The following is a 15,996-nucleotide window of genomic DNA, read 5'->3' as shown; positions in this document are numbered from 1 at the left end:
GATCATGGATTGGTCTTGTTTTAATAAAAATGTAGCCTGGGCAGCCACTGGTGGCTTCATGGATCTCCACTATCATTTGGGCTTGATGTGCACAGCTGGTAATACATTCGGGCCCCCCGGTGACCATATGTTCATACATTTATTTTATTTGTTTATTTCATCTTTATTTAACCAGGTAAGCCAGTTGAGAACAAGTTCTCATTTACAACTGCGACCTGGCCAAGATAAAGCAAAGCAGTGCGATAAAAACAACAACACAGAGTTACATATGGGGTAAACAAAACATAAAGTCAAAAATACAACAGAAATATACAGTGTGCGAATGTAGTAAGTTATGGAGGTAAGACAATAGTGCTAAATAGTTACAATTTCGTAGTAACACTGGAATGATAGATGTGCAAAAGATGATGTGAAAATAGAGATACTGGGGTGCAAATTAGCAAAATAAATAACAATATGGGGATGAGGTAGTTGGGTGGGATAATTTCAGAATGGCTGTGTACAGGTGCAGTGATCGGTAAGCTGCTCTGACAACTGGCGCTTAAAGTTAGTGAGGGAGATAAGAGTCTCCAGCTTCAGAGATTTTTGCAGTTCGTTCCAGTCATTGGCAGCAGAGAACTGGAAGGAATGGCGGCCAAAGGAGGTGTTGGCTTTGGGGATGACCAGTGAGATATACCTGCTGGAGCGCAGACCACGGGTGGGTGTTGCTATGGTGACCAGTGAGCTAAAATAAGACGGGGATTTGCCTAGCAGTGATTTATAGATGACCTGGAGCCAGTGGGTTTGGCGACGAATATGTAGTGAGGGCCAGCCAACAAGAGCGTACAGGTCACAATGGTGGGTAGTATATGGGGCTTTGGTGACAAAACGGATGGCACTGTGATAGACTACATCCAATTTGCTGAGTAGAGTGTTGGAGGCTATTTTGTAAATGACATCGCCGAAGTCAAGGATCGGTAGGATAGTCAGTTTTACGAGGGCATGTTTGGCAGCATGAGTGAAGGAGGCTTTGTTGCGAAATAGGAAGCAGATTCTAGATCTAACTTTTGATTGGAGATGCTTAATGTGAGTCTGGAAGGAGAGTTTACAGTCTAACCAGACACCTAGGTATTTGTAGTTGTCCACATACTCTAGGTCAGACCCGCCAAGAGTAGATTCTAGTCGGGTGGGCGGGTGCAAGCAGCGTTCGGTTGAAGAGCATGCATTTAGTGTTACTATTGTTTAAGAGCAGTTGGAGGCTACGGAAGGAGTGTTGTATGGCGTTGAAGCTCGTTTGGAGGTTTGTTAACACAGTGTCCAATGAAGGGCCAGATGTATACAAAACATTCTCAATTCAGGCTGCAAAGGCTTCATTTTCCAACACCATGCTAGAGTGACTAATGCCTAGGAATTCTAATTCCTGATGTTGCGCCCTTGTTCAGCCAGGGGTATACAACAGAATGCTGCAACTGAACGCGGGGCGCAACATCAGGAAGCCTTTGCAGCCTGAATGGATAATGTTTTATATAAGAACCGGTCACTGAGGGACAAGAGTGTATTACCAGCTGTGCACATCAAGCCCAGACAATAGTGGAGAATAATCAGTGGAGGCTGCTGAGGGGAGGACAGCTCATAATAATGGCTGGAATGGAGCGAATGGAATGGCACCAAACACATAGTGTTTCATACCATACCACCGATTCCATTCCAGCCATTACCACGAGCCCGTCCTACCCAATTAAGGTGCCACCAACCTCCTGTGGTGGAGATCCATAAAGCACACTAGCGGCTACCCAGGCTAATAAAAATGGTTGATGGAACAATTAAACAATTGACAGGCAATTGATAACTGTAAAATTCAATCATGCCATTATTGTATGATGTTCATACTACAATTTGACATAGATAAATGATCAGTAATAATGTAATGTGGGAACTGGCCATTGAGATCCTATTAAATTATTAGAGGGGCTATGTCATAAACCCTCATAGTTCCAGAATGGGGTTGTCGTATCGGGTGAATGGTGGCAATTATTGCTGTCAACAAAGAGTCCGCTTATGCTGTACAATGATTAGAGGCTTTTATTAATATCACAAGGTTACAGCATAAGTTACAGACCCGCGGTGTCTGGAGAACGGCGTCCCAGATTGCAATAGCCGTTCTGCCTTCTCCTTCGGTTTTCCCCCTACTTATAAACAATGCAAAAAGATGCTCCCTCTTCTGGCCAATCACCAGTCTCCCCTGTCTACAACACACTTCCTGTCTGTTGTATGTGACGTTACACTAAAACATTCCCTCAGTCTTGATACTAATATCAACATTATTTCAGTTCCACTTAAAAAACATTTAACAACGTCATAATCTCAATACACGACAGGGTGAAAATGGCTGCCAAATTGGTCAGGGAGAAATCCAAACCAGTCTAATTGGAGTGAATGGCATAATCTTATCTAGGAAAAGAAAAGTAAGGCATGTGATATATCAGAAATTGTGTAATAGAATAATTGTCAACCTACAATATTGTCATACAATTATAAATACAATTTATATGAGTTTTATACCAATTTTCTGTATAAATAGCCTCTAAAATATATGTAAACCAGGGGTTGGAACCAGTTCAGAGAATAGAACAGAATAATGACATTTTTCAAGGAACAGAAACGGAACCTGGAATGAAAGTGATCCATACTGTTCCAGAACAGAACCTTTATTTTAAATGCATGGGAACTGGTTAATAACGTTATTTTACGTTCCAGGCATTTTTTCCCACAACAAAAATGCAACAAAGTGCCTATACAAAGCCCTCACTCTGTCACTCAGAAACGTATTCCAGTGTCTGCCTGCAAGCTGAAAACCGTTGCCTGCGAGTGTTTAGGCTACCTGCCCCTCCCCCTCCGAAGCATAGGCTACTGTACTGACGTTACTAGCTTGATTCAGAAGATAGGGAGAGATATTTTTAATTAGCTGGAGAAGAAAGGATTAACTTTTTCTATGCTAGTTAAGGATACTATAGGCCTAGTTATCACATTTCACGTTGGATTTATTAACTACAAAAAGGTACGACGTATTTTTAATTCTGGTGTCGCTCTGCACACACAAGCTTGTTAGCTAGCTAGCTCAAGCTTGTTAGCTAGCTAGCTCAAAGGACATTCAAAATTCCTTCATAGAAGCCTCTCCTCCTAGGTATAATTCTGTGGACCTAATTCATATAATGCATGTCATAACAAGATACCCAGCACTTTAAGCATCCTCCTCAACCCTCTCTTGCTCTCTCTCCACCCGCAAAATTTCAGTCGCATCTTGTGCCATTGGCTACACTTGTCTGTCCATCACGCAAGTAAACCACTAGCTTGCCTACTATATCCGCACTGATTGGTGAAGTAATTGATTGAGCTAAATGTAAAAAAAACAGTTGATTTCACAGGTTGAAAAGGGAACAGAAAGGAACGATATAAACTGGTACTTTTTTTTGGTTCGAACTGGTTCAGAACGTTATTTTGCTGGTCGGAACAGTGCAACAAAACATAAAAAATTGTGGTTGTGTTCAGAATGAAACGATTGGAAAATAATTTTGGTTCCAACCCCTGATGTAAACGGACCATAAATGTCTAAATGTGTGTTTTCTTGAAAAGCTGTGAGTGCTATTATATGATACAATTTCAGTACTTGTACCATTTACAACTTGTCTAAATCTTATAATCAACTGATTTCAGCCAGGGTATGGCTGTGGATTGACTGAATTGTTTGATTGGAATGTTGGCATTTTGGCAGTTAATAAAAAAAATAATGGAATCATTCCTCTAAAACAGTGCAGATAAATTCTTCAAATTCTTTATCTTACACAATATCTTATCACAGCACTGGCAAACCATGGCTGACCAACTCCCTGACCAAAATGGCGGACCTTTAGACCATCATAAGAAGGTTCATGTCCATTCTAGTATTCTAGTTCCTAATTCTATGGAACTGGCTCTGTCTCATTTTTCTGTCTCATCACTTTAAGTTTAATTCATTCAACAGAAACCTGAGAGGGGTAGTCTTTCCAACGAGACGTTGAGAGGCCCTGGATGCTGTAACCTTAACCTGCACCCTCTGTCCCCTCCCTTTGTGTCACCTCAATTTGCTTTAAATCTTTCCTGTCCTCCCCACCCCTGTTTCGGTAAAAAGCTGAGGGATAGGGCTGGTGAAATGTAACCACACTCAAATTCATAGACAGAGGTGTGGGTGCACGGAATGATCAGGCATTATATCAAATGTATAGTTTAAACCATGTTTTGAAGCAATTTTGTTTGTTTGTTTACATTTACTTTTTTTGCAAACATTGCAGTGAAACAAGCTTATATTTTGGATTCTGATGGGGTATGACAGTTGAACTAAGCTCATGGGGCACTTATTGTATAAGTTATATTCTTCAAGAATCAATGGGTACATTTCATTAATTCAGAAGTCCAAAAATGGATGAAGCAACTGCAGATTGCCCCTTTAACACTCTTATTCCAGACCTATTCCTGGATAAACAATGAGCAAGATCCCTTTTTGAATTATTACAATTTCTATCAATAACAAAATAAGGTTTCAAATGTTCTGATGAAACTGAAGAATAAACAAGGTTATTTTCAGCAAACTATTAATATATGAATCACCTAATTATCAAATATTCAACGAAATACAGTACCAGTCAAAAGTTTGGACCCACCTACTCATTCAAGGGTTTTTCTTTATTTTTCCTAGTTTCTACATTGTAGAATAATAGTGAAGACATCAAAACTATTAAATAACACATATGGAATCATGTAGTAACCAGAAAAGTGTTAAACAAATCAAAATATATGTTATATTTGAGATTCTTCAAAGTAGCCACCCTTTGCCTTGATGACAGCTTTGCACACTCTTGGCATTCCCTCAACCAGCTTCATGAGAAATGCTTTTCCAACAGTCTTGAAGGAGTTCCCAAATATGCTGAGCACTTGTTGGCTACTTTTCCTTTTCCAAACTTTTGACTGGTACTGTATATAAAAACTAATCTTGTAAATTCAATGGAATAATCTTATGCTCAGTGTTGATCATTATCATTTATGACAGCTGTCAGAAAAATAATAAATATCCTCTATATGTTAACAGAGTGGATTTCCTATGATGGTTGATTATTGTGCTCTCTTCTATGCAGGTCACCACACACGCACAGGCAAACGCGCGCGCACACACACACACACACCTAATGCAGTGTAGCCGACAGAAGGTGTTACCCAATATAGCTAGTGATAGACTGGTAAGGCCAGGTAAGGTCACCATCTCACTTTTACTAGATACTTACTCTAAACACTGAGGGAAATACAACAGAACAGCTCCCTTTACACTTGATTGCCAGAAACAGCAGACAAGGTGTTCCCTTACTCCTTCCACCCAGTTGTCTGAATGGGCACCTCAATGCTATCTTGTTTTCTGTTTCATGTGCAGTAGGTCTATGTATAGGTGGGATGTTGCTGTGAAACCAACCTGGGCAAGCGAGGATGCTAACCATTGAAATGTGATGACGTGAGCTATACACAACTAAGACAGACCACTGGGTCATATAAGCTGTAGTGTATTCAGAATGTAATTTGGATGGACAGAACGGTGTTACGCAATGTTACAACTAACATAGCAGCTCTCCATATATGTTAACATTTTAGGCAACACTAAGTAACATAAAGTAATAGTGCATTAAATTGATTTCAAGTCAGGATTTGCAGAAATTCTACATTGAATTATGCACTCTGTCGAGGGTTAAGTGTACATTCAGTTCATTGTAACATACAGCACTTCCTTACATGGCATCTGTTGTATGGTTACAATACAGCAATTTAACAGATGCAAATGTTGTGTTTCAAAGAAAAATGCAATTCGCCACAATAAGTTACAATGTGTTTATTCATCTTTTTGATTGACAATGTAGTGTGCATTGGAAGGAAATATGGGGCGACACAGCTATACAACCTAGAACGTAATCAAAAGGCAAGTAAAAATGGTTAATGGATTAATAATTTCATTGAATGGAGAGGGGCTCTGAAAACAACAACAATTGAAGGGCACAATTCAAGCAGAAGGACAGAGAAAAACTAATTCCTGGGAATGGAGGCTGCTGTAGGCTTGAGGAAGTAGACTGGAGTCTGGGAGCTGGAGGCTGAGGCTGGGGAAGGAGAAGAGAACGAACACCTGCTGCTCTCTCGGCTCCCGTGGAACTCTCAGGACTGGACCATGATCAGGAATTCTGTGGCAAGAGAGAAAGATTCTGAGATGAGTTCCAATTATGAATTAGAATATGAACGTTCAGAGATGAGCGACATCAAAACAGCCTTTTGGAAATGTTGCTCATGATCTAAATCACTTGAACAGACAGGCTATAACTAACCCTCTTTGGCCTACAGCTGTAACAGTATGAGTTCTTTACTGGGAATTCGCCATTAGTGTTTTGGCTGCTGTGTTTTGTCTGGTTTGAAAGCATATTCTACGCAATTTATATGATTGGATTGCAATATGCAATATGACCAAAAATGTTAATGTAAATCAGTTTGTAGCTTCTTCGCTATCCAACCTTGTAATCATCTTATGCATACCATCATGTGCATACATAAGTGTTTTTCACAGAATTAATTTGCCCCCTTGTCAAAAAGATGTGGGATAAAGCAGAACAACATCGAATTCAAACCTTACGTAATACAAACACCCAAACACTTGTAAAACGTTTTTGTTTGTTATTCTTTCAATAGAGGGAAGTGCCAAAAAAGCTGACCAAAATGACCCTGAACCAAATAGTTGGTTTGGAACCAGAGATTGGAATAATGTTTAGACGTTGTCTGATTCCTTCATCCGGTTATGCAATCCCAGCTAAGCCAGTCTGTGCAGCCCTAGATATCGCTCAAATCTGTCTGGTAACCATTGATAGAGCATCTAGAGGACCAGACCAGGATTCAAATAGTACTTGAAATATTTTGATTGCTTTAGCTGTGCTTGATTGAGCTTGTCTGGGTTATTGGGATCAATGGAATAGACCCAAAAGTGCAAACTTTGCCCATCTGGCACTCCATGTAGGCTCAATCAAACACTAAAAGTATATGAAAGGTTTTGAAAATGATTTTAACCTAGGTCTACTGGAGCCCGTGACTTTTGGATCTCTGCTTGTTGAGACCAACTGGCATCTGATTTAAGCTCCACAATGTATTTTTGTCACCCTCAAAACCTTGCACAAAACATACGGGAATATAGACACACGAGCGCACAAACACTACTCTATATACAGTATACTCTACAAGGGCTGTCCCAATGCCTTCCTCTTGACCTGAAACATCTGGTGTCTCTAAAGCTCATCCTCTATCCATACTCTCTTCTGCCTACTCAGGGCTGGCCCTTACTAAAAGCCATACATCTGTGTTGACAGCAGTCAGGGCGGATTACAACTCTAAAGAGCATAACGTTAATCTCATTTTACAAAATACATATGGCCATACATTGCCATAAATATGAAGAGAGACCTAGTCATGGCCAACGCCAAGTTTGTGAATGTTGGCTTAGATAGAAGTCTTCCACACTAGGACAGGATTTGCAATAGTCAGGAAAGAACTTTAAACTATTTGATCCAAATTTTAGCCTTCTGTATATTTTCTCTTGGAAAACCGCCAAAAACCAAGAGCCTCCCAAAATGTATTGTGGATCTCAGAGAGTCTTGGTCTCCTGCTCATCAAAATCCCTTCAAGGAAATACTAACAGCCTTACTATTTGGCTCATGATAATGCCCCAGCCTGCAGGTGATTGGAGAGAGCGACTCACCTTCTACTCCGATCTTGCCATCGTTGTCATCATCAGCTGCAGAAAGGAAGCCTTTGCACTCAGCGTCCGTCAGCGTCCGCGCCCCGGGGACAAACCGTTGCAGGAAGAACCTAGGGGAGTACAAAAACAAATAGAGTACACACAATCAGAATACACACACATATACAAGCATTTAATGAGCCTTACACATACTGTACCAAGCGTCTGTGCATGTGCGCACACACACACACAACTTGTGTTCCAGCACAGCCCTTTTAGGCATCAAGGTTATTTGGTTCCAGTTTAACAAGGATTGAAAGTATAATAGCTAGGCTATATAGCCGGAACATCAAAGGATCTACTCTCTGGCACAATGCTCAGCCTGGTCTCTTGCCAGCTTTGTAAAAATAGAGATTTTTTTTTGCTGCACAGTCTCTATATGCATTCTCATAAGAGGTGAGGTAAAGTCAATTGAGTAAAAACTCTGCTATACTGCATCCATCCATGAACTCAATTGCACTTTGGTCATACAAATAAAATAAAATAAAATGTTATTTGCCACATGCGCCGAATACAGTGAAATGCTTACTTACAAGCCCTTAACCAACAATGCAGTTTTAAGAAAAAGAAGTGTTAAGTAAAAAATAGATAAGTAAAAAATTGAAATAACAAATAATTAAAGAGCAGCAGTAAAATAAAATAACAATAGCGAGGCTATATACAGGGGGTACCAGTACAGAGTCAATGTGCGGGGGCACAGGTTAGTCGAGGTAATTGAGGTAATATGTACAAGTAGGTAGAGTTAAAGTGACTATGCATAGATAATAAACAGAGAGTAGCAGTAGCGTAAAAGAGGGGGTGGGGTGGGGGGACAATGCAAATAGTCTGGGTAGCCATGATTAGCTGTTCAGGAGTCTTATGGCTTGGGGGTAGAAGCTGTTAAGAAGCCTTTTGGACTAGTCTATGACTAGGGTTGCTGGAGTCTTTGACAATTTTTAGGGCCTTCCTCTGACACCGCCTGGTATAGAGGTCCTGGAAGGCAGGAAGCTTGGCCCCAGTGATGTACTGGGCCGTACGCACTACCCTCTTCTCGGTCGGAGGCCGAGAAGTTCCCATACCAGGCAGTGATGCAACCAGTCAGGATGCTCTCGATGGTGCAGCTGTAGAACTTTTTGAGGATCTGAGGACCCATGCCAAATCTTTTCAGTCTCCTAAGGGGGAATATGCTTTGTCGTGCCCTCTTCCTGACTGTCTTGGTGTGTTTGGACCATGATAGTTTGTTGGTGATGTGGACACCAAAGAACTTGAAGCTCTCAACTTGTTCCACTACAGCCCTGTCGAAGCAAATGGGGAAGTGCTCAGTCCTCTTTTTTTTCCTGTAGTCCAAAACCATCTAATTTGTCTTGATCACGTTGATGGATAGGTTGTTATCCTGGCACCACACGGCCAGGTCTCTGACCTCCCTATAGGCTGTCTCATCGTTGTCGGTGATCAGGCATACCGCTGTTGTGTCGTCAGCAAACTTAATTATGGTGTTAGAGTTGTGCCTGGCCATGCAGTCATGGGTGAACAGGGAGTACAGGAGGGGACTGAGCACACACCCCTGAAGGGCCCCCATGTTGAGGATCAGCGTGGCAGATGTGTTGTTACCTACCCTTACCACCTGGGGGTGGCCAGTCAGGAAGTCCAGGATCCAGTTGCAGAGGGAGGTGTTTAGTCCCAGGGTCCTTAGCTTAGTGATGAGCTTTGAGGGCACTATGGTGTTGAACGCTGAGCTGTAGTCAATGAATAGCGTTCTCACATAGGTGTTCCTCTTGTCCAGGTGGGAAAGGGCAGTGTGGAGTGCAATAGAGATTGCATCATCTGTGGATCTGTTGGGGCGGTATGCAAATTGGAGTGGGTCTAGGGTTTCTGGGATAATGGTGTTGATGTGAGCCATGACCAGCCTTTCAAAGCACTTCATGGCTACAGATGTGAGTGCTACGGGTTGGTAGTCATTTAGGCAGGTTATCTTAGTGTTCTTGGGCACAGGGACTATGGTGGTCTGTTTGAAACATGTTGGTATTACAGACTCAGTCAGGAACAGTGAAGACACTTGCCAATTGGTCAGCGCATGCTCGGAGTACGCGTCCTGGTAATCTGTCTGGCCCTGCGGCCTTGTGAATGTTGACCTGCTTAAAAGTCTTACTCACATCGGCTATGGAGAGCGTGAACACATAGTCATCCGGAAGAGCTGATGCTCTCATGCATGCTTCAGTGTTGCTTGCCTCGAAGCGAGCATAGAAGTGATTTAGCTTGTCTGGTAGGCTCGTGTCACTGAGCAGCTCGCGGCTGTGCTTCCCTTTGTAGCCTGTAATAGTTTGCAAGCCCTGCCACATCCAACGAGCGTCGGAGCCGGTGTAGTAGGATTCAATCTTAGTCCTGTATTGACGCTGTGCCTGTTTGATGGTTCGTCGGAGGGCATAAGCATCCGGGTTAACCCTTTAGCTCAGTGCGGATGTTGCCTGTAATCCATGGCTTCTGGTTGGGGTATGTACATACGGTCACTGTGGGGACGACGTCATCAATGCACTTATTATTGAAGCCAGTGACTGATGTGGTGTACTCCTCAATGCCATTGGAAGAATCCCGGAACATATTCCAGTCTGTGCTAGCAAAACAGTCCTGTAGCTTAGCATCTGCGTCATCTGACCACTTCCTTATTAACGAGTCACTGGTGCTTCCTGCTTTAGTTTTTGCTTATAAGCAGGAATCAGGAGGATAGAATTATCGTCAGATTTGCCAAATGGAGGGCGAGAGAGAGCTTTGTACGCGTCTCTGTGTGTGGAGTAAAGGTGGTCTAGAGTTCTTTCCCTCTGGTTGCACATTTAACATGCTGGTAGGAATTAGGTAGAACGGATTTAAGTTTCCCTGCATTAAAGTCCCCGGCCACTAGGAGCGCTGCCTCTGGATGAGCGTTTTCCTGTTTGCTTATGGCCTTATACAGCTCATTGAGCACAGTCTTTGTGCCAGCATCAGTTTGTGGGGGTAAATAGACAGCTATATAGATTAAAACTATCTTGGTAAATAGTGTAGTCTACAGCTTATCATGAGATACTCTACCTCAGGCGAGCAAAACCTTGAGACTTCCTTAATATTAGATTTTGTGCACCAGCTGTTGTTTACAAATATACACAGACCACCAGCCGTTCTATCCTGCCGATGTAGCGTATATCCCGCCAGCTGTATGTTATTCATGTCGTCGTTCAGCCACGACTCGGTGAAACATAAGATATTACAGTTTATAATGTCCCGTTACAGTTGGTGTCCTAAATTCTGCTGGCTTGCACATTTATAGAATGTAGACGGTGCATTATATAATGCAAATTTAATAATTATAGTTTTTTAGCCATGGATTATATTAAGGCTTAATGGTAGCCTTCCATTAAAATGACAGGGGAGTGGAATTGTAGAATTTTATCTCATTAGCATTTGTTGTGCTTGCAACAAAACATATTTCATTGTATTAAATAGTATTAAGTCTCCTGTCACTCAGCATACATTTAGAAATGCTCTCTGTGGTTCTGATGGCTCACCAGGTTGCTGCTGGAACAGTTGGTGGTCCTGTGTGGCTCTGCTGGTAAGAGTGTGCTACTGGCAATGCCAAGGTCATGGGTTCAATTCCCGCAGGGATCAAGTAATCTTCATAAAAATGTATGGTATGTACTCACTGTACTGTGAGTTGCTTTGGATAAAAGCATCTGCTAATTGGCACAGTTGTAGCTTTGAATCCCACTGGGGCCACATATAGCCAAATGAATATATGTGTTAACGATAAGTCACTTTGAATAAAGGTGTCAGTAAAATGACCATGTATTATCATTATAGGGCGCACAGGAAATTGGTCACAAGTATCCCTCCTTCTAAAGGATTACTCCAAATGTCATACTTGAGCTCGGACTCCTCGATGAAGCCACTGTTGTCATCGTCAAGGATCTGGAAGACATCTTTGACTTCTTTGGGAGACTTGGAGGTCAGGCCACACAGCTGGGAAAACTTCTTAAAGCTGAAGGAGTCTGGGGCTGAAGAGAGTAAGGAAGAACACATACACCCATAAATGAACCAGTGCACACACACACACACACACACACACACACACACACACACACACAGGTTAGAGTTCAGGCAAGGTTGACACCCTGAGGAGTTTAAAAGGTAGCGTTGCTGCAGTCCAGAGTGGAGATTTATCCCTGTGTGTCTCTCTCTTTACGAGCTGGCACACAGACACTCTTCTTAAAGAGTCCTTTTCACCCCAGCATGTGGACTAAACCCAACCTCAGGATGCTAAATTGTAGTGCAATAGTCTGCGGGCTACTGCCAGCCTAGTTCTACAACAGAGTAAAAGAAGCACATACATTATAATGACTATAGTCTGTGGGCGACTGCCAGCCCACTACAGAGTAGGAAGCACTCTCTTCTGACTAACAATAACTCTCTACAGTACATGATCATAGTCTGTTACAATATTACCATCTCTCTCCTCTTTCTGTTTTTCGCTCATTCTCATTCTCTCGCTCATTCTTTCTCTGTCTCTCTTTCTCAATCTCTCTCTCAGGTAGTCCTGAGGTAAGACCTACCTTGGAACTCCTTGACGGCATTCTCAATAGCCTCCGCAGAAAGGATAGAAGTGAGTGACATATTAATCCTGTAGGACAGAGGAACAGCGGAGTAAATTATTCATACACACACGCGCGCACGCACACACACACACAGGCTATTGAAAGAGTCAGGTCCAGTCTATTCATTTAGAGAATATCAGTCAGTAATCCCAGACTGCAGTCATTGAAAAAAACTGCTGGATTACACAAGGGTGTATAGTAGGCTATGCCAATTATAATGCCTTGATACAAAATGTATCTTAACATAATAAAAACGCAATGTTACACAATGCAATGCTACACATCAATTTCTTAAGAATATTCCTCAAATCAATTCATTTCAAGTAACCACAACAAACAACACTGCACTGAATTGAATACATAATATGTTCAAACCTACCTATATGTCCCTCTCTCTCCCTACGAGGTGTTGACTTCTAAAACCGACTGCTTTAGTTTGTTTTTCTCTGTCAATTTCTTCCTCTCCTTGCTCTGATAATCTGCTGATGTCAGTTTGACTGATGTTGATGTTGATGTCGCTGTTCTGTCTGCTTTGGTGTAATCTGGCTGCTGGATGTGATACCTCTGATGTAGGCGATTTGAAATTATCTGGCAAAAAGGCTATCGATAAAGACCCAACAACATTTATGGATGCAGATGCGTAATTGTGCCTACAAAGTGTATTAAGAAAGGTAAAATAGGTCTAGGCTACTTCTGGAAAACCTTTAAACAAAAATCCTGTTAAAAACACAAATTCCGAGAAGAATTACCTAAGAGAGTGTCAAACACAAATTCCGAGAAGAATTACCTAAGAGAGTGTCAGCCAGGTAAATGGACCTGCAACTTCCTCCGCGGTGTATCACCTGAGCCGCACTAGGCTACCTGAGCATCACTCACTCGGTCGGCAAAGTAACCGCACGCACACGTCACACCAAAAACTCGAACAGTCCTTTATCCTACTCACCGCTTTGATGGTCTCGCCTCGCCGGTGTCCAAAGCAGAGGGTGTAAGGCTTTGTGGTGACTGATGACTGCCGATGAGGATTTATATATGGACTGGATACACCGACAATCCGCGATGCTTGAGTTACCTGTCCGTGTATCAAATTCTCACAGCCAGGCCACTCTCGAATTCCTTACCTAACTAATTAACCGTTAGCCTACTATTTATATCCGCCTTGACTGGCTGATGCGTGTAAATACTGGAACCTGTACCGCCCTTATGCTATAGCAGGCAGTTTTACGCATCTCCCCCCCCCCCCCCCCCCCCCCCCCCCCCCCCCCGTCTTATTGGTAACAAAATATGTAGGTATATAATTAAACGTTTTATGAAAAGATTTCACATTGATAATATTAACAAATTATCAATAGAAACATTTATTGACAGATCCATGAAAATATTAAAATTGGCATTGCCCAAGTAATCCCAAAATATTAATTCCCCTATTCCAAGTGGGAGCAGATGGGGCCAGATTATTTGATACACTATGTATACAAAAGTATGTGGACACCCCTTCAAAATGTGTGGATTCGGCTATTTCAGCCACACCCATGCTGGCAGGTGTATAAAATCGTGCACACAGCCATGCAATCTCCACAGACAAACATTAGCATTAGAATGGCCCGGTCATAGGATGCCACCTTTCCAACAAGTCAGTTCGTCAAATTTCTGCCCTGCTATAGCTGCCCCGGTCAACCGTAAGTGCTGTTATTGTGAAGTGGAAACGTCTAGGAGTAGCGCATAAAAATCATCTGTCCTCAGTTGCAACACTCACTACCGAGTTCCAAACTGCCTCTGGAAGCAACTTAACTATTCGTCGGGAGCTTCATGAAATGGGTTTCCATGGCCGAGCAGCCGCACACAAGCCTAAGATCACCATGATCAACACTAAGCATCAGCTGGAGTGGTGTAAAACTCGCCGCCATTGGACTCTACAGCAGAAGAAATGCGTTCTCTGGAGTGATGAATCACACTTCACCATCTGGCAGTCCAACGGACAAATCTGGGTTTGGCAGAAGCCAGGAGAACGCTAGCTGCCCAAATGCATAGTGCCAACTGTAAAGTTTGGTGGAGGAGGAATAATGGTCTGGGGCAATTTTTCATGGTTCGGGCTAGGCCCCTTAGTTCCAGTGAAGGGAAATCTTAGCACTAAAGCATACAATAACATTCTAGATGATTCTGTGCAGCCAACTTTGTGGCAACAGTTTGGGGAAGGCCCTTTCCTGTTTCAGCATGACAATGCCCTCGTGCACAAAACGAGATCCATACAGAAATGGTTTGTCGAGATCAGTGTGGAAGAACTTGACTGGCTTCTACAGAGACCCGACCTCAACCCCATCGACCATCTTTGGGATGAATTGGAACTTCGAGTGCGAGCCAGGCCTCAGTACCCGACCTCACTAATACTCTTGTGCCTGAATGGAAGCAAGTCCCTGCAGCAATGTTCCAAAACCTGTGCAAAGCCTTCCCAGAAGAGTGGAGGCTGTTATAGCAGCAAAAGGGGGACCAACTCCATATTAATGCCCATGATTTTGGAATGAGATGTTCGATGAGCAGTTGTCCACATACTTTTGGTCATGTAGTGTATATCTTAAGCTCAGTACTTAGTGCAAGTGATTTAAGGCTACTGTACATACAGTACACGTTATTTTACTGTTTTAGACTTGCTTCTTTCAAAAGGTGATTTTAGTTTATGAACATGCAGGAAATGGTTAGAATAAAACTGTATGAAATGTTTTCTCTTTTGCCTTATGGCAAGGTGCTCCATCATGCTGGAAAAGGCATCGTCACCAAACTGTTCTTGGATGTTTGGGAGAAGTTGCTCTCGGAGGATGTGCTGGTACCATTCTTTATTCATGGCTGTGTTCTTAGGCTGAACACTCCCTTGGCTGAGAAGCAACCCCACACATGAATGGTCTCAGGATGCTTTACTGTTGGCATGAGACAGGACTGATGGTAGCGCTCACCTTGTCTTCTCCGGACAAGCTTTTTTCCGGATGCCCCAAACAATCGGAAAGGGGATTCATCAGAGAAAATGACTTTACCTCAGTCCTCAGCAGTCCAATCCCTGTACCTTTTGCAGAATATCAGTCTGTCCCTGATGTTTTTCCTGGAGAGAAGTGGCTTCCTCGCTGCCCTTCTTGACACCAGGCCATCCTCCAAACGTCTTCGCCTCACTGTGCGTGCAGATGCACTCACACCTGCCTGCTGCCATTCCTGAGCAAGCTCTGCACTGGTGGTGCCCCGATCCCGCAGCTGAATCAACTTTAGGAGACGGTCCTGGCGCTTGCTGGACTTTCTTGGGCGCCCTGAAGCCTTCTTCATAACAATTGAACCTCTCTCCTTGAAGTTCTTGATGATCCGATAAATGGTTGATTTAGGTGCAATCTTACTAGCAGCAATATCCTTGCCTTTGAAGCCCTTTTTGTGCAAAGTAATGATGACAGCATGTGTTTCCTTGCAGGTAACCATGGTTAACAGAGGAAGAACAATGATTTCAAGCACCACCCTCCTTTTAAAGCTTCCAGTCTGTTTTTCTAACTCAATCAGCATGACAGAGTAATCTCCAGCCTTGTCCTCGTCAACACTCTCATC

The 15,996-nt window shown here is 42.7% G+C and overlaps 1 protein-coding gene across 1 annotated transcript; it reads right to left on the bottom strand.

The window, feature by feature from the left end:
* Positions 1 to 5,873: 5,873 nt before the first annotated feature.
* On the bottom strand, positions 5,874 to 12,443 carry pvalb9 (parvalbumin 9). Its single transcript, XM_084141719.1, has 4 exons — positions 12,382 to 12,443; positions 11,694 to 11,826; positions 7,787 to 7,896; positions 5,874 to 6,230 (listed from the first exon to the last, which is right to left on the bottom strand). The coding sequence occupies exons 1-4, from the start codon at positions 12,440 to 12,442 to the stop codon at positions 6,205 to 6,207; spliced, it is 330 nt and encodes a 109-aa protein (XP_083997845.1). The 5' UTR covers position 12,443; the 3' UTR covers positions 5,874 to 6,204.
* Between the last annotated feature and the right edge of the window lie 3,553 nt (positions 12,444 to 15,996).

This window comes from Coregonus lavaretus (genome assembly GCF_964263955.1).
Source record: "Coregonus lavaretus genome assembly, chromosome: 25".
NCBI lineage: Eukaryota > Metazoa > Chordata > Actinopteri > Salmoniformes > Salmonidae > Coregonus > Coregonus lavaretus.
Note: the sequence above shows the minus strand (reverse complement) of the source record. Positions and strands in the feature narration are given on the sequence as shown.

Coding starts and splice junctions, on each gene's coding strand:
- pvalb9 (XM_084141719.1), bottom strand. CDS start 12,442: ATGTCACTCACTTCTATCCTTTCTGCGGAGGCTATTGAGAATGCCGTC. Junction 11,827..12,381: donor TGCCGTCAAGGAGTTCCAAG/GTAGGTCTTACC, acceptor TACTCTCTTCAG/CCCCAGACTCCTTCAGCTTT. Junction 7,897..11,693: donor ATCGAGGAGTCCGAGCTCAA/GTATGACATTTG, acceptor GTACTCCCCTAG/GTTCTTCCTGCAACGGTTTG.